This window comes from Polypterus senegalus, chromosome 11, assembly GCF_016835505.1.
Source record: "Polypterus senegalus isolate Bchr_013 chromosome 11, ASM1683550v1, whole genome shotgun sequence".
Taxonomy (NCBI): Eukaryota; Metazoa; Chordata; class Cladistia; order Polypteriformes; family Polypteridae; genus Polypterus; species Polypterus senegalus.
This window is the reverse complement of record NC_053164.1, coordinates 25,964,683-25,988,258: the sequence shown is the minus strand read 5'-3', so window position 1 is coordinate 25,988,258 and position 23,576 is coordinate 25,964,683. Positions and strand designations below refer to the sequence as shown.

The window sequence follows — 23,576 nt, the reverse complement described above, 5'->3', positions numbered from 1 at the left end:
TCACACCTGAGTTCAATTTCCGTAGCCACCCCCAGGCCTGATTACTGCCACACCTGTTTCAATCAAGAAATCACTTAAATAGGAGCTGCCTGACACAGAGAAGTAGACCAAAAGCTCCTCAAAAGCTAGACATCATGCCAAGATCCAAAGAAATTCAGGAACAAATGAGAACAGAAGTAATTGAGATCTATCAGTCTGGTAAAGGTTATAAAGCCATTTCTAAAGCTTTGGGACTCCAGCGAACCACAGTGAGAGCCATTATCCACAAAAGGCAAAAACATGGAACAGTGGTGAACCTTCCCAGGAGTGGCCGGCTGACCAAAATTACCCCAAGAGAGCAGAGACGACTCATCCGAGAGGTCACAAAAGACCCCAGGACAACGTCTAAAGAACTGCAGGCCTCACTTGCCTCAATTAAGGTCAGTGTTCACGACTCCACCATAAAAAAGAGACTGGGCAAAACGGCCTGCATGGCAGATTTCCAAGACGCAAACCACTGTTAAGCAAAAAGAACATTAGGGCTCGTCTCAATTTTGCTAAGAAACATCTCAATGATTGCCAAGACTTTTTGGAAAATACCTTGTGGACTGATAAGACAAAAGTTGAACTTTTGGAAGGCAAATGTCCCGTTACATCTGGCGTAAAAGGAACACAGCATTTCAGAAAAAGAACATCATACCAACAGTAAAATATGGTGGTGGTAGTGTGATGCTCTGGGGTTGTTTTGCTGCTTCAGGACCTGGAAGGCTTGCTGTGATAGATGGAACCATGAATTCTACTGTCTACCAAAAAATCCTGAAGGAGAATGTCCGGCCATCTGTTCGTCAACTCAAGCTGAAGCGATCTTGGGTGCTGCAACAGGACAATGACCCAAAACACACCAGCAAATCCACCTCTGAATGGCAGAAGAAAAACAAAATGAAGACTTTGGAGTGGCCTAGTCAAAGTCCTGACCTAAATCCAATTGAGATGCTATGGCATGACCTTAAAAAGGCGGTTCATGCTAGAAAACCCTCAAATAAAGCTGAATTACAACAATTCTGCAAAGATGAGTGGGCCAAAATTCCTCCAGAGCGCTGTAAAAGACTCATTGCAAGTTATCGCAAACACTTGATTGCAGTTATTGCTGCTAAGGGTGGCCCCACCAGTTATTAGGTTCAGGGGGCAATTACTTTTTCACACAGGGCCATGTAGGTTTGGATTTTTTTTCCCCTAAATAATAAAAACATTCATCTAAAAACTGCATTTTGTGTTTACTTGTGTTATATTTGACTAATGGTTAAATGTGTTTGATGATCAGAAACATTTTGTGTGATAAACATGTAAAAGAATAAGAAATCAGGAAGGGGGCAAATAGTTTTTCACACCACTGTATACTATAATCCATTGAAACCACAGATAGATGACCTCCAATGAACAAATTCTGACACTTGTAATGCAAATTAGCTGCATCAGTAATGATTTATGCATTTCTTATTATACTTTTGCAAAAGGAAGTATAAAACACCACAAAAACATTTGGGGTAGCCGACCCATTATCACACATGTGCAAATAGGAGACAGCTAAAGGGCTTGAGTAGTGATAATACCGTATCAGACCAGGGGACGGCAGGGTGTGCTGATTGTCTATCTCAGTTCCTTGCAGACCGTTCCCAGGAAATCCCACCAGTTTCCAGTACCTTGGATGACATCACTTCCAGGTCTGGTGCTTTGGATGATCCCTCCAGGTTCCGGCCACTATGATGTCACTTCCTCTCCAGTCCTTTAAAATGGCATCTTACCTCTAGTCTTGCAGTTTTGTTTTGGACTCAGTCTTGTGAACAACTTTGGCAGCCAGGATATAATATACAGGTAGCTGCCCCAAACATTTAAAATTTCTGGAGAGTATTTCTTGTTACACCATATAATGAAAGTTTGGTCAGGAAGAGCACTGAAATTGTTGTTTTCAATACTGAGTTCAAGACAGAACTGATTTATATGAAATATAATAGCTGTTTTAGAGTCGGGCAGAGGAGGTAATGTCATCCTGGCTGAAAGTGAAGGTGAGGTTGTCAGAATCTGAACCAGAAGTGACGTCATCAGGGCCAGGTGGAATTTCCTGTAACTCATCTTGAGGGGAAAGAGAGAAAGGGTTAGTGCACTCCGCCACCCATTGGTCCGGCATGGAATTACCCTCACTCGAGCCCTTTAGTTGCCTCCCATGCAGACATGTGTGACAACTTCTGAAATCAATTGTTTTCTTTTTTCTATAATTCAGACCACTTTTCATAGATCTGTTTTCAATTTGACAATAAAGAATTTTTCTGTTGATTGGTGTCAAAAAAGCCAAATTAAATCTACTTTGATTCATTGTTGTATAACAATAAAATGTGAATACTTCCAAACAAACAACAGACAGACAGACAGACAGACAGACAGACAGACAGATAGATAGATAGATAGATAGATAGATAGATAGATAGATAGATAGATAGATAGATAGATAGATAGATAGATAGATAGATTGGTGAACCCTGTTTTGTTGATTAAAGGGTCATGATAAGTGACAAACAATCCTAGAATCCACTAGCAGAAGCTAGCTGTTGATATATCTGCAATGCAGTATGAAACTACAGTTCCAGCAGAAAGTCCACATGATTATGGTAGGACATGCAAATTCCTCACCATCCTAGGAATGATCTAGGTTCTAAGTGTTTTTTGGCAGTAATAAACCCCATTAGTCACCCATTCATCAAGGTATTGTTTGAGGAAACAAATGAGTCAGAAATTGTGATATACTACAGATCAAACAAGACAGGTGATATGTATTAGAAAATGCTGGTATCTATACTAATAAAAGGCAAAGCCCTCACTCACTCACTCACTCACTCACTCATTCACTCACTCACTCACTCACTCACTCACTCATCACTAATTCTCCAACTTCCCGTTTAGGTAGAAGGCTGAAATTTGGCAGGCTCATTCCTTACAGCTGACTTACAAAAGTTGGGAAGGTTTCATTTCGAAATTCTACGCGTAATGGTCATAACTGGAACCTATTTTTCTCCATATACTGTAATGGACGTTAGCCCGATGGCCGTGGGGGGGGCAGAGCTGCATGTGACATCATCACGCCTCCCACGTAATCATGTGAACTGACTGTGACCGCAGTATGTAGAAGAGCCCCCAAAGAGTGCTGAATACTTTATTCGCGAGATACAAGTTTAATAGAAGACACGAGGTATAAACGAGACTTTCACTTTGTAACGTAGTTAAAATTGCTGTAGCGAGAAACTTTTAAGTGCCGGGTCTTAGCTAACATTAAATAACGCCGTGGACATCGCGAGATCGCACGAGATAGCACAGGCACAGCTCAGAAGCTTTGTTGCATGTGCTCCAAGTCGGCTCACATGAACTGACTATGAACGCAGTACGCAGAGAAAGCAAGACCTCTAAAGAGCACGGAGAGTTTTGCTCACGTGAACGTGTCTGCAAAAAGTGGCGTTTCCTGCACTGCAAAAATACTACAAAAGTCGGGCAGCCGGTGCACGTGCGTAGCTGTGCCGGCCTTTGAGACGCTGACTGCACTTCTGCCTTAAGTGAAAGTAAACACTTTTAATTTTTTTCCCCCTTCCCATGAGCTATAGCCCAGACAACTATAAACACAGGATCCCATTTCTAGACCGCGGCAAACTAATATTAAGGCGCTTCGCACTTTCTTTTACACGTATACGATTATGAGGTCATCAGCTCGGATTATGAAGACACGCACAGGAGTGGAGGACTGACAGTGCCATCCCGGACAGTTAATGGCAGGGCCATCTCACCAGTCTACACGAGACCCACCGCGACGCTCATATCGTCAGCGAAGACCTCTCTACACTATATTAAAGAAAAGGCAAGTTTCCTTTCTTTACACCTTTTTTCCTTTTATCCCAAACCAAAGCCTTTCTCTCTTAACACTGCAGAGGACACAAAAATGATTTTCTTTTAATTGCTGATAATGCCGGTAAGGCACATTACCACAGGCACAAATTTGGACGTTCACATAGAAAATGTAATTTCTATACCACAGTCGTCATGTAGCGCCTTTCAAAAGGGATCAGCTACCAAGAAATGATCCATATACATTTTAGCTGCTGTTAGTACTACTTACCTGTTGTGTTACACCGTCTTTAAAATGTAGTTTACCACTCCAGTGGTGCTCAGTGTAGCTTTACTTCTTAAAACGTTAATGTTTTACTGTTTAATAACTTATAGACTACATTTTATTATTTTTCTCTTGCACTCAGTGACACACACATATAGACACATACATATATATACACATATATATACCTGTGTGTATGTATGTGTGTATATATATATATACTGTATATATACACACATACACACATACACACACTTATCTACATTATATATACACACACATACATACATACATACACACACACACACATATATATAATTTGTGTGTGTGTATGTATGTATGTGTGTGTATATATGATGTAGATAAGTGTATGTATATATATATATATATGTGTATATGTAGATATGTATATAGATATGTATACGTGTATATATATATGAAGATATGTATGTGTATATATATGTATATATATATTTATATTGTGGTCCCCGGCCGGGGCCGGAGCCCAGCCAGGACGCCCAGGAGGACTGGAGGAGGGCTTGTGCCTCCTCCAGACTGCAAGGGGGCGATCGCCCTGGTTGTATTGGGGGCCACGGGTACAGGGCTTGGAGTCCCAACCCTGTAGGGGCCCATTACCACACCAGGAAGTGCTGGGGGGAAAGAAGACAGGAGAAACCCGGACGGCTTCCGGGTGCACAGCCGGCACTTCCGCCACACAGGGGTGTGTCCAAAGGGGAATGCCGGGAAGCAGCTGGAGCCCATCGGGGTTCCTACTTAAGGGGCCGCCTCCCTCCAGTCATCGGCAGAAGTCGGGTGGAAGAGGACGGAGCTAGAGGGAGGACTACAGGCGGTCAGGAGAAAGGCAGAGAAACTGTGTGGCCTGGACATTGGGGGAATCGGTGCTGGAGGCACTGGGGTTGTGAGTGCACGTAATTTGTAAATAAGTATTGTAAATAAACAGTGTGTGGTGGAGCCAACGATGTCTGTCTGTCTGCGTCCGGGTCCCAGTCCACAATATATATATGTAGACTCAAACCGATTATAACAACAGCACTCCAAGCTGTGAGAAAACAGTAAAAAGGAAGCGTGTCAGACGTCGTGGTACATTTCCTGATGCAGCTACCGAAAACAACTTTGTGACGCTGCGGCCAAATACACAAAACAATTACTTTGACAATCATGTTACGTTATTTTTAAAATGTTTCCTTTTCTTTTTCTTTACTTCTTTAACACACTACTTCTCCGCTGCGAAGCGCGGGTATTTTGCTAGTATATTATAATATATAACTCTGTACATTTTATTGCCATTGTGAAGATGCTTTTCATATGTGCTACTTTTGACATCAGTAAGTCTTTACTTTCTTGAGAGGTCCTCTGTCAGGTATGGAGATTCTCTACCTTTCCTGCCTGACAAGTTTCTTGAAGACTGCACCACAGACATTTCATCTTTCTGATGTCAGTACCCTGCCTGGTCATATTCAGATGCTCAGTCACTCAGCTGAACCAGAAAGTGTTGAACGCTGTCAGTGAAGTGCACTGAGTCGGAGAGGGGGAGGGCAGTGGGGGTCCGCATGGTCAGTACAATGCTCCTTTCAGAAGTCGCCCTTTTGTGCCACTTGTCCTTTATTGCTGAACAAGAACAGAGCAATGGACTCAGGCTCTTTTTGTCTGCTGTAGCAAATAATGTCTAAAAGTGATGACCTCTTCTACACAAAATGAAGTCAAGGAGAAAAAAAACTGCACACCAGAAGAGCAAGACAAGGGATTGAGTTTTTTTTTTTTTATTATCATTATTTCAGTCTTCAGTCAAGGGATTGAGTTTATTATTATTATTATTATTATTATTATTATTATTATTATTATTATTATTATTATTATTATTATTTCAGTCTTGGTATTTACCTTTAGAGTAATGAGAATCCACATAGCTTTACTTGTTTAATTTGTTAAAAGAAAAGCGGAGAATCCTGAAGCATCTAAGACAGAAAGGTTTTAGAACTGATCTGTCATCCGTTGTAAATCTCAAAGAAGATGGATGAACTGTCCCCTCTATATTGAGTCATGGTACCTAAAGGTACTATTGACATCTTGCTATTTTATAAACAGCTGGCTGCAACCTACTATACCTGACACTCTTTTATTTCTCGATGGATTTCATCTTTTTCAAGCAAACAGGGACCCAGTGTAGTGAGAGACAGCTCAGTAACCCTGTGAAGAAAACTAATTTCTCCGACTTCTATTTGCAATCTCATTCTTTCAGTTATTACCCACAGCTTGTGACCATAGGTGAGGATACAGATGCAGATCAACCAATAAACCGAGAGTTTTGTCTTTAGACTCACCACCACTGACACTGGAACAGCGCCAACACAGCAGCTTCCACCACTCCAGTCTTCTTATGCATCCCACATTTCCTTTTTCCATAACTTGTGAGCAAAATCCTGATATACTTGACTTTGTTCACTAAAGCAGTTACTCCCCCCTCACCATGAGAGAGCAAGTCATTATTTTCAAAGACTTTATGAGGAGCTGATCCTCATCCCAGCTACGTCACACTTTTGGCAGCAAATCACTTGAGTGCATGATGGAGGTCACAGTCAGATAATACTTACAGGACAAGCTGGACTTGCTCTATGCAAGTGTTAAATGATACCTTTAAGTTTAAACTTGTGGCTTCTTTGGGAAGATCTGACCACAACCTGATCCATCTTTCTCCCATCTACAAGGCTACTATTAGACAGCAGCCTGTTACTACTAGGATAGTGAGGAAGTTGACCCTGGAGGCTGAAATAGCTCTGACTTTCCGCTTCCAAATGACAGACTAGGAAATGATGTGTGATTAACATGGGGATTATATTGAGGGACCCAGTCACAGACTAAATTAACTTCTGAGACAACATGATTGTACTCTCAAAATCAGTGCACCCCTTTACAAATAACAAGTCCTTGCTGGAGGAATTAGTGAAGGAGAGATTGAAAACAAAACTGAGTGCTATTATAAACAATGCTGCACATTCTCTCTCTGACACACTAACACTGATAACTTTCAGCCAATGAATTATTTCGGCAGATGTGTTTCAAGAAACGTGACTGGGACTCCTTTATACCAACAGCAATACATCTGTATAATGCTTCAGTGTGAGTGGGATTTCTCTCTTTTACCTTTGGTCAACTCAGAATTCTCTTCTTATTAGTGTTTCTGGTGGGTATTTGCTGTAATCCTCTGTTAAAATGTAAATCTCTTTCTTTGGACAAAAGAACATCTATCTATCTATCTATCTATCTATCTATCTATCTATCTATCTATCTATCTATTGTGACAGATTGGGGGTGCTATCGCTCCATTGAACACCTGTCTGACTCAAGACACCAGGTAAAAGTCCAAAAGTTGACTTTATTTATAATCCACAGTGCACAAAGCACCCTTTTCACCACTATACTCATCAAATAAACCACAATAACTGCAATAAATAATCCTCTACTCCCAGACGTGTTGCCACCCTTCCACCCAGCTCAACTCGCCATCTGGGAGCTCCCACAATATTTTTATATTCCCTGACCCGGAAGTGTTCCAATCCCCAGTCCATGTGATACTTTACCACTTCCGGTCAGATAAAAAGTCCTTTTCTTTACCCCGAAAGCACGCCATTCCCCTTGTCCATGTGACTCGGACGTACTTCCGGGGCGTAAGGAAAATAGTCACTGCTCCTCCCTGCAGCGCCTTCTATCGTCCCCCATGGTATCCAGCAGGGCTGTAAAGGAAAACTTCAACATCCATAATTCCCTGCTGGCATTCGGAGCACCTCCATAATGCAGGTAGGGCTCTACCTAGCAGCGAGGGGGTATTGGCCAGGATGAACGGGCAGCCATCTATCTATCTATCTATCTATCTATCTATCTATCTATCTATCTATCTATCTATCTATCTATCTATCTATCTATGTGATCCCTTGTTTGACAAGTTATTTAAAGTCACAAGAAGAGTTATAGGAAACCATTCAAAATGGCCAGAAATTAGTAGGGCTTAGCTAGCCAATAAAGCTGAACTGGACAAAGAGCGAGGGACAAGAAGGTCCACTTCCCCAGTAGATATGGAGGAAATGACATCTCTTAGGCTATTTCCTCACTATATGAACGCTTAGCCTTGGTGCTACTGGACCACAGTGGCTTCATCTTTCTATGGCAATTAGTTCTTCATCTTTAGTTACACCACTTTTTGATCTGCATCTCTATGCAGAATCTTGATTTACAGTTGATCTACTAGAATTATTCAAAATGGGCATTATTGTATTTTGTTTTGGCACATAGAAGTGCATTTGTCAGCTAGACTACTTGTTTACAAGTGCATAATAATATTTTGTTTAACAAAGATTTTAGGCAGCAGGTAACACTGGACAGCAAAGATTTTCCTTATTGAACCCTTTTGGTTTATCTTCAAGATTTTGGCTAGTTGATCATAAAAATAACCTTTACATTTTCTTGTCATGGCCCATTTAATTGCAGTCACCTATTTTTGTGATTTCTTCTGATAATTATACATAAACAAAACAGCAACTGCAACTGAAAGTCTGTGGTAATCTAGAAGTACCGCACTTATACTATGAATGCACCTTGTATAGACCTTGAATGGGACAGCCATGCTAAAGAGTCTCATTACAATAAAAAGAACTGCCCACTTTGTAAGGACAGAAAAGTGTGGCTCATAAACCACTTGGCAACCCAACAAAGATATTTTTGCCTCCTCTTCATATGAAACTTGGACTGGTGAAATATTTTGTAAAAGCAGTGAATATGGAAGGTGAAGGAATTCAATATTTAAGACAGATGTTTCCATAAATAACTAAGGCCAAGATTAAGGAAGGCATTTTTGTTGATCCACAGATTGGACACATCACCAATGACAAGTGGTTTGAACATCTGCTAGTCAGGCCAGAGGAAATCGCATGGAAGGCATTCAAGGATACTGCTGAGAATATTCTTGGCATCTACAGAGAACCAAACTATGTCCATCTGGTTGACAAGACACTTCAAGAATACAAAACCATGAATTGCAACATGTCATTAAAGATTTATTTTCTGCATTCACACATAGACTTGTTCTCTGTTAATGTTAATAAAGTCAGTGAGGAACACGGTGGAAGGTTTCACCAGGACATCAGAACAGTGGAAAAGCCCATGTTGAATCTATCGATGCCGGATGACTATTGTTGAACATTGAAATGAGAAACATCAGATGGCGAGTATAAACAAACATAAGCAGCAAAGCATTTTTGGCACAATTGGACTAATGCAATGTGTCAGAATCATTAAGCAATAAAAGTTAATTTCATACTGTATTTCTCTAAATTCTGATGTGAAATTATATCTGTGTTCAGCTAGAAACTATCATAATGACCATTTTTTTTAGAAAGCAAACCTTTTGAAGCTATGTGTTGTTCAATGTAACGTGAAAGATAAATAATCAATTATTACAGCATAATATTCACAGACCCATATAATATAATTCTGAGTCACAGCGTGTGGTTACCTGTCCTTGCTACTAGATGCTAGTTAGGAAACATACCTAGACAGGGTGCTGGTCCATTACAGGACCCTCTAGCATGAGGACAATTTGGAATCACCATTTTATCTAATTTGTACAGTAATCCCTCCTCGATCGCGGGGGTTGCGTTCCAGAACCCCCCGCAATAGATGAAAATCCGCGAAGTAGAAACCATATGTTTGTATGATTATTTTTATATATTTTAAGCCCTTATAAACTCTCCCACACTGTTAACATTATTAGAGCCCCCTAGACATGAAATAACACCCTTTAGTCAAAAGATTAAACTGTGCTCCATGACAAGACAGAGATGATAGTTCTTTCTCACAATTAAAAGAATGCAAATAGATCTTCTTCTCTTCAGGAGCAGAGAATTTCAGAGAGAGAGAGAGAGAGAGCGCTTGCAAAGAAAAGCAAACAATCATAAAAAATCAATACGTGCGCTTTTAAGTTTGCCGCGGCATTTTTTAGAGGAGCGTCAGTATCTTTTAAGCAAAAAGCACCTCTGCTCACAGCCCCTCCGTCAGGCGCAGAGAATGTCAGAGAGGGTGAGATAGAGGCAGAGACAAGCAAACAATCGAGCGCCGCACGGGAAGCAAATCTTATAGCAATGAGGAATTTTAGTTAATATGTAATACATGCTCTGATTGGGTAGCTTCTAAACCATCCGCCAATAGCGTCCCTTGTATGAAATCAACAGGGCAAACAAACTGAGGAAGCGTGTAGCATAAATTAAAAGACCCATTGTCCGCAGAAATCCGCGAACCAGCGAAAAATCCGTGATATATATTTAGATGGGCTTACATTTAAAATCCGCGATAGAGTGAAGCCGCGAAAGTCGAAGCGTGATATAGCGAGGGATTGCTGTATACCTTTAGGGATGTGAGAGGAAAACTACAGCTCCAAGAAAACAAAGGCAGACAAGGAAAGAACATGGTACTCTGCACAGACAATGGTCAGGATCTGAATATTCATACTTGAACTATGTGACAGGATAGTTCACCTCTACACCCCCAGTGTAAATAGAGACTCTAATGTGTCTGGTGCATGGAGTGTGGTTTGGAAAAACTCAAATTCTCACTTACAGGATCTGTACAAAACTTTTTCAAAACGTGGTAGGATCTAATCAATAACATTTTAGAATAAGCACTTAAATTGAGGAAGCAGATTCTCCCCCCTCTTTTTTATTCTATTTATTTTTATTCATTTATTTATTTACATATTTTTACTATCGTTAAAGTTTTGCTCTCTTTCTCAGGGGTTTAATTCATCTTGAACCTAGTTTTGTTAAACTTGACTTGCTTGTTGTTTGATTCTAATAAAATTAATAAAATGTGAACAAAATAATAATTTGTCCAATGCGAATCCAACAAGAAATGTGCACTGATATCCTTTTGGTTGGTTCCTGCCTTGAACTTTTTATTGCTGTTACTGAGTCCGGCACTTTATGTCAATTTATGAGAAAAATTAACATTGGACTGAATTACGTGTCAGCTGGCTAAACCACATCACTTTAATTCAAAATTAACAAGAAACCTCTGCAAGCAACTTAACCCATTCCGTGTCAACCTGTAAGAAAATGAAAGCTTCAGTTTTATGGCCCCTTTACCCAAAGTATTAGTAGTAAGACTGAGTCTGCCATTACGAGGTACCCTCTGGGTTCACTTTGTTCATTCTAGATGTCTATGTTCTTCCATGCTTCATCTCAGAAGCTTCACTCTTGAATATGCTTATGTTCTTCATTATTATTATAAATTTCAGGAGTTTTTCTGTCTGACTCTCAAATCCTGATACTTTTGCCCTTTAAAATGCCTCATGTCATTGTGTGCTGCTAATCATGTTATATAAAATATTTCAATAAAAATCTATTGGGGTAAGAATTATATCACTGCTGGAGCCATTTCCATATCTCAGCTCTTTGAGAAGCAAAAGAAGTTTCATTTTAAATCTAAATTGTTCACAACGGAAGTACTGCCACTGCTTAAAAAATCTTCTAGCATTATTATACCATGGAAGACCCAAAGAGTGTCTGATTTAAAGAGAACATGCCGTAGAGCTGAGCGTCAATGGAGGAAGACTAAACTAACTATCCACTATGAAATATTAAAAGTTAAAATAACAGAATACAATAACACTGTCCGTCTTGAGAGACGCTGCTATTTCTCTAAGAATATAAATAACAATGCTAGTAATCCCAGAGTCTTATTCTCTATTATAGATTGTCTGCTAAACCCAGGAATGCCTTCTAAGTACTTTCAGTAAAACCTGTGAGGCTATCGCTGTATTTTTCAATCAAAAAATTACTGATATTAGAAATAACATAGTATATCTCCCCAACACTAAGGATCCTCCTAAACCCCAGCATTCTGTTATAAACAAATTAAACTCTTTCACTAAGATAGATTTACCTGATTTACAAAAAATAATATCTCAATTAAAACCTCCACCTGTCCTTGACCCGATACCAACAAATTTTTCAAAGAAGTATCAGGCGTGCTAATTGATAATGTTCTTGACATAGTAAATTTGTCATTAGATACGGGGTCTTCCCTGACTGTCTTAAGACTGCTGTAGTTAAACCCCTTCTTAAGAAACATAATCTTGACCCCTCGGCTCTTGAAAATTTTAGACCCATCTCTAACCTGCCTTTCTTAAGTAAAGTTCTGGAGGAGGCAGTCATTATGCAGTTAAATGACCACCTAAATAAACATGCTATTCTTGATAAATTTCAGTCGGGTTTTAGAACAAATCACAGCACAGAAACTGCACTCGTTAAAGTAGTAAATGACTTGCGGTGAATGCAGACAGAGGCCATTTATCTGTTCTCATCCTCTTAGATCTGAGTGCTGCATTTGACACCATTGATCACAACATTCTTAGAAATCGCCTTAGTCAATGGGTGGGCCTCTCTGGCAGTGTCTTAAATTGGTTTGAATCCTACCTGACAGGGAGAAAATTTTTGTTAGTTGTGGTAATTAAACTCAAAGACACATGATATCCGATATGGTGTTCCACAAGGCTCTATCCTGGGTCCGCTGTTTTCTCAATCTACATGCTTCCGTTAGGTCAGATTATCTCAGGGCACAACGTGAGCTACCACAGCTATGCTGATGACACACAGCTGTACTTATCAATAGCACCTGATGACCCGATTCTATTGATTCACTAACACAATGTCTGACTTGTATCTCAGAATGGATGAATAGTAACTTTCTCAAGTTAAATAAAGAGAAAACTGAAATCTTAGTGATTGGCAATAATGGATACAATGAGGCTATTAGAAATAAACTGGATACATTAGGATTAAAAGTCAAGACGGAGGTAAAAGCTTAGGGGTAATTGTTGACTGTAATCTGAATTTTAAATCGCATATTAATCAGATCACTAGGACAGCATTTTTTCACTTAAGAAACATAAGTAAAGTTAGACCTCTTATATCACTGAAAGATGCTGAGAAATTAGTTCACGCGTTTGTTTTCAGTCGACTAGATTACTGTAACGCACTCCTCTCAGGACTACCCAAAAGACATAAATCGTTTGCAACTAGTGCAGAATGCAGCTGCTAGAATCCTAACTAGGAAAAGAAAATCTGAACACATTTCTCCAGTTTTAATGTCACTACACTGGTTACCTGTGTCATTCAGAATTGACTTTAAAATTCTGCTTATGGTTTATAAAGCCTTAAATAATCTCCCCATCTTATATATCGGAATGTCTGACACCTTATATTCCAAATCGTAACCTCAGATCCTCAAATGAGTGTCTCCTTAGAATTCCAAGAACAAAACTTAAAAGAAGTGGTGAGGCGGCCTTCTGCTGTTATGCACCTAAAATCTGGAATAGCCTGCCAATAGGAATTCGCCAGGCTGATACAGTAGAGCACTTTAAAACACTGCTGAAAACACATTACTTTAACATGGCCTTTTATAACTTCAATTTAACTTAATCCTGATACTTTGTATGTTCAGTTCATCATAATAACTATTCATGGTGGCTCTAAAATCCGTACTGACCCTACTCTCTTTCTGTTTCTTTTCCGGTTTCTTTGTGGTGGTGGCCTGCGCCACCTCCACCTACTCAAAGCATCATGATACTCCAACAATGATGGATGGATTAAAAGGCAGAAGTCTACGTGACCATCATCATCATGTCCTTCCGTGAGAACCCTAAATCCAAAGAGGACTGTTTCATTTATGTTAGGTAGAATGCCCAGAGGGGACTGGGCAGTCTCATGGTCTGGAATCCCTACAGATTTTATTTTTTCTCCAGCCGTCTGGAGTTTTTTTTGTTTTTTCTGTCCCCCTGGCCATTGAACCTTACTCTTATTCTATGTTAATTAATGTTGACTTATTTTATTTTCTAACTGTGTCTTTTATTTTTTCTATTCTTCATTATGTAAAGCACCTTGAGCTACTTTTTGTATGAAAATGTGCTATATAAATAAATGTTGTAGTTGTTGTTGTTGTTGCTTAAAGGATCCATTGTCATGGGTTCAAATACCGTGCATAATCATTTTCAGAATGCAGTTTTTATTCTGTCTCAATGTGTGTAAAAGATTTTCCTTAAGGTACTTTGGTTTTCCTCCAACTCTCAGGCCATCATGGTTAAGTGCCATGGCTTTACGGAGGGTCAATCTCATTAGCAAGCCTTGACTTTTAGGGTTCCCCCTCTGAATATCATTTGTCAGCCTTGACTTGTAGGGTTCCCCCTCTAGGGATCTTTTGCGGATCTCGATTTGTAGAGTTCTCCCTCTGGGACTGATTTGTTAGCCTCACATTTTAGGATTACCCCTCTGGGGCTTGTTTGTGGTCCTCTATCATGGGTGGAATTTAAGGTGTGGCTGGGGGGCCTAACATCAATAAAGGATGCACTATGTTACTAAAATAAGCCTCAAAAGAAGAATATTTTTTCCTCTGTTTTTATATGGTCACTGTTTATGTACAAATGTTAATAAACCGTGAATATGTCACAGGGTGATAAAGTAGTACAGTAAGATTCCTCGCAGTAAGGTGTCATTCAGAAATCACGGGTGGCTGCACAGGACTTCAGGTGGTGGAGTTGTTACAGAAGAACCAGAAAGAAAACAGAGAGATTAATAATGAATGCAGATAACTGTATGCGTGCATAAATGATTAAGAATAAAACTAAACTGAAGCTATGAAAAAAGCAAAATTAAAACAGTGTGATTTTAGAAATGTCTTAAAATATTCCACAGTATTAACCTGGAGTATTTCAACTGGTAAAGTATTCCAGATTTTAGGGACATAAGAGCAAAAGGCCGCCTCATTCTTTTAAGCCTGGCTCTTGGAATTATAAACAGACTGCTAATAGAAAATTTAAGGTTATGATTTTAAGTGGCATTCCAAAATATAGGAAGGAACAAGAATATTGAAGACTTTATACACCATTAGTACTATGTTAAAGTTAATTCTTCATGATGTGGGTTACCAGTGTAACAACAGTAAAACTGGTAAGATGTGCTCAGATTCTTGCTGCTGCACTGTGAACTGAAACCAACTGATGTCGTTTTAGGTAAGCCTGATAGAAGTGAATTACAGTAATCTAGGCAACTTAAAACAAAAATGTGAAATCATTTCTGGGGATCCTGCCGTGATACAAGAGGTTTGACTTTAGCAATGTTTCTGAAATGGAAACATGCCGTCCTATATGTGTTTAAAATGCGATTTAAATTTTAAGTCAGAGTCCAAGATTATATTAAATTCTTTACTTCCCACCTTGACTTTAAATGCTAAGGAGTCAAGTGTATTTCTAATACCACCACTATAAATAAGCACAGTTTCATGATAACAGTTTTGTGAAACTCAGCTAAGTTCCTGATTTTAAAAAGACTCTTGCTTGCTCTCTACAATAATACAGACTAAACTCAGGTTTTTTTGATCTGTTAGTATTCTGCGAGGAAGACCACTATACATTAAAGATTTCTATTTTGTCCACATATTGGGAACGTTTTCAAAGACCAAAGGTCCACCTTCATATCCAAACGAGTCGTCTTAGAATGAATTGTGTGTTAGTCAAGCCGATGCGAACAGAACCACACAACCCAGTAAAGCGGCGTATCAAACGTGTAATTTTTAAGAGCGGACACTGCCCCCCTTGAGGGTTTATTGCTGCCACGCGCCTAGTGATGGCAGGAGAGGCTCGGGTCCGAGACCCCGACTTGCTCATACCGCGTCTGTGAATGTTTGGTTATGCTCTGCGTTTCCATTGGCTGATCAGATCATCGCTGCTGAAACTCGCGCCTTTCCCTTTAAGCTTTCAAACTCAAATCTCAGCGAAGTCTGCGAAAGGGGGTTGGGATCGATAGAATGAGAGGGAGGGAGAAAGGAGGGAGGAGGAGGAGGAGGCGGAGGAGGGATGGAGGCTCAATGGAAAAGTAGTGAAAGGAAGAAATTCCGCTCTAGAGTAATAGAAAAAAAACATCGACTTTAAACAGTCGCGCAGTACGGGAAGGCTTTCAGCGAAATAGCCACGAAACGTTATACTTTGTACTTTTTAAGCCTGTTTTGAACTAGTCCAGTATGAGTTGTTTCAGTCATTTACTTTCTTAAAGAAAGAACGTCTTGGATTTATATGCGTGTACCTAAAGGTTCTTAAGAGAGTGATTTTTAAAAAAAAATTGTTATCGGCTCACTGAAACAGTTTCCTTTTTTTTCTTTTAGCACATCCCTTTTTTGCATAAATTAATGTAATATAATATTTACAGGCACTCGGCTCTATCTGCTTGCAATTAAGGAAACAAGCACTCGAATAACTTTTAAGCTCCAATTGCTATAACTTCGCATTTTTCTTCTCGGAGAATGACTCCCTGAGAGGATTAAAGAAGAAAGGAACTTTTGTCGCGTTTTCATAAATTTGAGGACTGTACCAAATCTAAGGGACGATAATGGGAATACCTTTCAGACAGCTTTTGATTTCGGTGTTTCTTTCATTTTGCTTCACCTGGACACCAGGGAGCGCCCAGGCAGGTAAGTCCGACGGATGTTCGTGAGAAAGTTTCCTTTACGATATTTCTTGATGTATCTGTGTGTCTTGAGTTTCTTAGATCACCTCTGTTTCTTTCTTTTTTTATAATTGAAGCGAGGGTTTGAAAACACTCGTGCAGAATTTCTTCATGTTTCTTCAACAATAGTTGTAAATGGGAGCAGGCGGATGACAGCGGCGAGGAATTTGTAAAAAGAAAGAAAACCGGTTTTAAACATACAAAAGCCTCCAGACGTATTGTACGAGGATGTGAGCACATTTAAATAAAGCAAAGTAGTCTACTAGAATATCTGGTATCAAAATGAAGGATGTGAAAACTTAGAATATGAAGCTGTTTACTGTGTAGACTACAGCAGGCACCAGAATCCTCAGTACTGAAACTCAGAATACTAGAAATTCGTAATTTTTTTCATTCCTGTGCAGACACTTTTGGCAAATAATTTATATCGTTTCTGTCTTTAGCAACTTTTTTAAAGTATCCGGACAGCGGACTGAATGATCTGTTGTCGCCTATGAAACGGGTGTAGTTATGTTTCAGTATTGACTGCCTAAACCTCGAAATCATTATTTAACTTAGTTAAAATATGTGAAAGCCGTTTAAAACTGTTTATTCATCGGTGTGCGTGCTGATATACAGTACGTACACAATCTGACATTTCCAAACCCGCTTCACGCAGTGCGGGGTCGTGTTCGAAAAAAAAATGTTTTGTTAAATGAACTTAATTCAATCAGAAGCAGTGGTTCAAATAATTAGTTTAAGAAGTGTTTTTTTTAAGTTGATACATTCACTTAATATATATAGAATCCCTTTCATTAAAACAAAATTCCATATGTTTCTAAACTTTGTTCCACTACATGATACATTTTGGACAGTGCGGTGCGATTCAGTAAATAAATAGAACACAAAGGGTTGCTTAAGCGTCTAGTGGCTCACTTATTACTGCACAAGGTAAACAAGTTGGATTTTGGTTGTTTACATTTTTCCTGTGACCTTAACGATAACTATATTATCGTATAAGGAAAAAAAGTTGTTTTTTTCTGATTTAGGATATGTGACTTGTATCAAAAAACTGTCATAAATTAGAGTCCATAATCGCAGAAAAAGCCCATGGCATTTGAGGGGAAAAATTAATTGGCTAGAAGTCTTTCTCTCCAGGTATAGAAAGGCGTGGAGGCTTTGAGTGAGTTGTCAAGAAAAGAGGCGTGTCTTTATGCAAAATATCAGGCTTTATGCAAAAGAGAGAGTCGCACTTAAAGCTTTGTTATTTTAAGTCAAATCAACTTAATTAATCTGTGTAGAGGGGAAAATGGGAATTATGCTTTTTGAAAATTAGAAAACTATTAATTTTGAATAAGGCTAACATAAATAAAGTATATCTAATCTAAACTAAAATAAGTAATGACAACAGTCCCTGAAACGGATTATTCTTCTGTTGAAAGAAAATTATCTGATTGCTTTGGTTAAACATAAATTAACTGTGTTAGTGTGGCAGCTAACAATTTTAAGTCAAAGTATCTAGAAATATTAAGTCATGCCAACAAACATAACAATTTCAAATTAATGAAACTTAAATAAATTGAACATCCCAATAGTTACGTTTTTAAGAGCAACACAGGAACCAAAGGACGAGATGCCAGTGCAGACTCACTCTTCTCTTACAAGTGCGGTTATGAGTGCCCTTTGAACCGAATCACTCGATCAAGCGCACGTAAGATAAACAGGGGAGATATATTCTCCCTCAGTCCATCCGCGTCTCTAATAAGAAAAGTGTCTAGAATTACACGTCACCCTATTGTTAACTCTCTTACATGGTCATTTATGTAGTTTTTATTTATTATTTATCCCATATTTATAATTCAATTCGTGACTTTTAATACTTATAAGGTCGTGTATTATTGTTTTGTCCTTTTATACTAAGGGAACAGTCGTTGGAGTCGAACAGCTAAGCACTACACTTTATATTGTACTGTATGTATAATTTGTATCTGACAACATTTTATTTGATGTGAACACTCATACCCGAGGTCCCGTTAAAAATGTAACCCTAGTCCAAGGCGTTTGTCCAATGATGATGACAGGTTTTAACGCCCGACATTTTTTTTCGGTATACTGTATGTCATGTTCACCATCTCCTGTCCTCATAAGGAAAGGAACATTGGAATTTTGTAAACTGACTCCACTGTGTGATCGTAATGTATGAGACTCGCGAAGCTGAAGCTTTCTCTGGCTTCCAGAGGGCACTCTATGAGTGGGAGTGAGCGTGAGAGGGGGTGGGAGTGAGAGTGAGTGTGAGTTTGAGTGTTCCCAACAAAACACTGGCGCTCTGTTCGAGTCTGAGTCCTAATGCTTCATAGATAAGCTCCGCTTTCCCGCGATCCTATCGTGTCCAGAAGAGGGAGGGAGGCTGTGCCGTAGGCGAATTGTTCTTCTTGGCTATCAATCAATCAAATTTCTGAACCCGATTTTTCCATCATTTGGCAAAGTAACGGAGTCATACTTGGACACACTCAGGAGGGTGATTTAGAGTCGCTAATAAGTAATTGAAGGAAAAAAAACCATTTGCTAGAAAACCCAAAATAACGAATTTTTCAGTGATGGATGATTAATAAGTGCGGGTGGCGCTGCCGCCTCATCGGACTCCGCGCCCGGTCGTTTTCTAATCTAAATAGGTCCTCTGTGTGTGAGTCCTTAGATGGCCTGCTACTCATCTCAGTGATGTTTGCTGACGTCAGCTTAATGCTGATGAGGTAGGTTGCGCTCCCCGAGATCTCGGATTTAATTAAGCGGCTATGACAATGCTATGTTATGGTATAGCTTGGACACGTATAGTTTTAAATATTAAGGCTCTGGGCAGACAACAGATAAAAAGTTGCATCTTTTAAATACCACTACTGCTGCATATTTGCATCATATCCCAATTCAAATATCATACATTGATAGAATTACAACATAACCAAAATCTTACTTGTGGTAGCACGTTTAAAAATCACGTGCACAAGTACAGTAAAGATATTGAAATGACAAATTTTCTTTTGTCTGTTTTTTGTATTTGTGGCACAATTATCATTATTACGCGACTAGTACCTTTATCAAAGCTTACCGTTAGTTTTATTTTTATTTTTTTCCAACTTGAAGTAAATACTATTAGTAATGCGGTTTGAACCTGAAGTCAAAAGCCTCAACCACAACGCCTGCGGACATAACTGTTTTCTTAATTTTTAAACATGTTACAAAATGTATGCATGCTATAGTGTTCTGGAAATGGGTCAACAGTTTTGAAAGACGTGCAGGGTAGCTGGACTGGCGGTGCCCAATTGGCCCGCGATGTGTGTGTGTGTGTGCGGTGCGTGTGCGCTTGCGCGTGTGTATGTGGACTTGGCTTACTGACCAGGATTTGTTCATGCCTTGCGCTCGATGCTTCCTGAGTTGGGCTCCAGCTTCTGGATAAGCGGGCTTAGAAAATGGATGGAGTGATGGAAAGTTTATTTCATCAAAGAGACTTTTAGTATTATGTCACTTTAGTGTGTGCAGGTTGGCTCATTGCCGGTGTTTGCACATTCAAACATAAGACTCGAATTTGGGGTCGTTTTAATCGCTCGGATTGTTTGGAGATCCGTCTGACATGTAAGAGGAAAACACTGTATGCTGTATGCATTCAATGCGTTTGCATCTGACAATAAAACTTTTAGAAAAGCAAGTCACCCTTTGTTTTAATCCTTCCCATTTGTGAAATCCACAAAAAGATGAATGCACACATGTTCGCTTGCGTCATTAAAGGTTATTGCACTTAGACAAAAAAGCACGTTTGAAAAAACGAAAAACGAACTTTTTTGGACTTTGATGAAGCTGTTGTGACATGGCCCTTGTGCAGGGTGCTCCGCCCACCTGGCTTTCGAAATCTGCCCAATCTTTCCATCCATTTTCGAAGAGGCACATTTGCGGTGCTGTTAGTATTGGGTACAAGACAATAATCGGCCAGTTTTGATTGCCGAATCAACTTAAGACACACGTTTAGGATGAAACGGACTCACGTGTAAAACCAGAGGAGTTTGTGGGCAGGTCTGAGTTCAAAGCCGGCACTCTGGAATTGCTAACCACTGAGGCAGACGGGAAAATGAGCGTAATTCTTTACAGTTTGCTATCTTTGCTTTGAAACACAGAGTACGGAATGCTGTGATGAAAAGCGTATTCATCTGTCGTACGTTTAGTTAGAATGCAGAAAAGACGGCAAAGAGACGGTTTGGGGAGTTTGGGAAATTATTACAAAAATCACAACAACAACAAGGACTGGTAACTAGGGTGAAATCATTTTTCCCAACATGACGCGATTTTTCTGCCAAAAAGGTGGGTGGAAAATCAATTCCGTTAGTTTAAAATTAAAAAAAAAAAACTGCTTTGCTGGTTGGTGGTGGTGTGTGTGTTGGGTGTATGGGCTGGCGTGCAGAGGTTCTAACGCTCAAGAAAACACGGGGAACAAGGCATTTAAAACAAAATATCGAAACTTGTCTCCACAATATGTTTAATCAGTTAGTGAAGTAGTGCTTTGCAAAAATTAAGATATTTGTATTTTTCGTTCGTATATTATTCTGTAGCCCCAGATGGTATATGGTAGGGCACTCGATAGAGCGCGCTCGATGGCTGTCGGTGTGCAGTCTGAACGCTCTTGCAGTGGTTACGTGAGCTCCGCTCCTCCTTCCATCCCCACCGCAAGAGGTCCTTTAAAAAGACGGACCTACTAGTTTTTAATAAATCTATTTCCACGTCTTTATGGTTATTTTATGGAACTTCTCCTGCCTCAAAATAAAGGGATCTTTCTGAAACCTTTCTCTGGATGTTTTTTTGGGGCATCAGACATGGTTCTGTTATGACAATGCTCTAAAGAACCACTCTAGGACTTTTATTTTTTTTAAGAGTGCAGTGTCAGGTCACTAGCAACCTTGTGGGAGCCCTGTGTAAATTTACCATGCACTACATTGCTGAACAAACAGGCTCTAGCCTAATGTTACGTGATTATGTTTACCTCTTTGGCAAGTCACTTTGGATAAAAATGTCTGAAAGCAAATACTGTAAATGTAAATGTTACATGATTGTGGTTTAGTCATTTTATGAGCAGCACACTCCAATTAGGGTTTCATGTTGAAGAGCCATGTCCCTGCAGCTTTGTGTACAAGGCAGGAAGCAACGGTACAGGTGTGCCAGTCTATTGCAGGGCACACTCACACACAACAGGCCAATTCAGTGCTATCAATCTGCCTAACCTTCACAAATCACCTCAAGCTGTAAAGCAAGTGCTAACTAATACTCTTTCATTCAAATTTTTCACTCAAAGATGCCCTGAACGGTCTAAATCACAAGTGCTGTTTTATTATTAGCTATATGGGCTGATGACGGTGCCACTGATTAGAAACACAGGAGACAGGGCTGGAGGTGGCAGAGTTAAAGATGCTAAGATTTGCATTGGGTGTGACGAAGATGGATAGGATTAGACATAAGGACATTAGAGTGTCAACTCCAGTTGGACGGTTGGGAGACAAAGTCAGAGAGGGGAGGTTGTGTTGGTTTGGACATGTGCAGAGGAGAGATGCTGAGTATATTGGGAGAAGGATGTTAAGGATAGAGCTGCCAGGGAAAAGGAAAACAGGAAGGCCTAAGAGAAGGTTTATGGATGTGGTGGGAGAGGGCATGCAGGTGATGGGTGTAACAGAACAAGATGAAGAGGACAGAAAGATATGGAAGAAGATGATCTGCGGTGGAAACCCCTAATTCAGTGTTTCCAAATCCTTGTATTAACTGATCTTCTCAGTTTCTTTAATCGTGATGTTCTAGTCATCTGGGACGGCTATATCGATAAACTGGCAGGTTCTCTCTTTCTTATTAAGCAGCACAATATCAGGACGATTTGCTAGGATCTGTTGTTATCTGTTGTTATTGGAACATCCCACATGATGGTGATATCGTTGATGTTCACGACCTTTTCTGGCTGGTGTTTGTAATACTTGTCTGGCACTTGTACCCCTAGAGTCTTGCACATAGTCCTGTCTACATAACTGGCTACTTTATTATGTCTCTGTGTATATTCAGTTGGTGCAAGTGTTATACAGCCAGCAACAATGTGACTAATATGGTCTTCTGGCTTGTTGCATTATTATTATTATTATTATTATTATTATTATTATTATTATTATTATTATTATTATTATTATATCAAAAACAAAAGGAGTCTGAATTAGCATAAACTGCTGTAATTCAAGGTGTTCAGAACAAAAAGGTAATGATTTACTTCTTGAGGTAGAAGTACATAATAAACAAGAGTAGTTCCATCAAATATTTGAAATATTAAAATGTGTGCTTCAATTTAAATGTTAAAAGTCCAAATTTTCATGAACATATAGAAACATCTCATTGTTCCCCCTTTGATTGAGGTCCAAAGAGGGCTAGATCTCTAGTAAAAGACCAAAAATCGAAATAAACATCATAATCATAGTCACTGACCTTGAAATAGTCTAAGCAAATATCCTACATGCTTGTGTTTGATATTGGTTACTTTTAACATTCTAAGACCACCAGTAAAGAATCAGATATCAAAAGTATTATCATATTCATGGTCAGCAACCTTGAAATAGCTTTAAATGACACTCCACATAACTGTATTACCATCTCCAAGTTTTGGAAGTTTTGTTTACAAGGAGTAACTTTGAGAGAAGTAGACCCCTGGGGTTGATTAATGTGGCATGCACAGCTTCAAGTCCTTCTGATCATTTTTCCCTGCAGGCACCTATTAGTTTAGTCTTTATCATAATTATGTGGTTTCTTGCACTAAATACTGTATTTTCCAAAAATAGAATCAAACTGAGGGGTTTTCAGGGTCTAGAGAGTCAAAAATAAGGGTGAACCCAAAAAGC

General features: G+C 39.4%; 1 protein-coding gene across 2 annotated transcripts in view; it reads left to right on the top strand.

Moving 5' to 3' along the window:
• Window positions 1-16,037: 16,037 nt before the first annotated feature.
• Window positions 16,038-23,576, top strand: part of LOC120538751 (tyrosine-protein kinase receptor UFO) — a 227,379-nt gene continuing 219,840 nt past the window's right edge. For both annotated transcript variants that reach the window (XM_039768203.1, XM_039768201.1), the window contains exon 1: window positions 16,038-16,657. In XM_039768203.1, coding sequence (XP_039624137.1) covers window positions 16,576-16,657 — 82 coding nt within the window. In that variant the 5' untranslated portion in view covers window positions 16,038-16,575. The remainder of the gene's footprint in view (window positions 16,658-23,576) is intronic.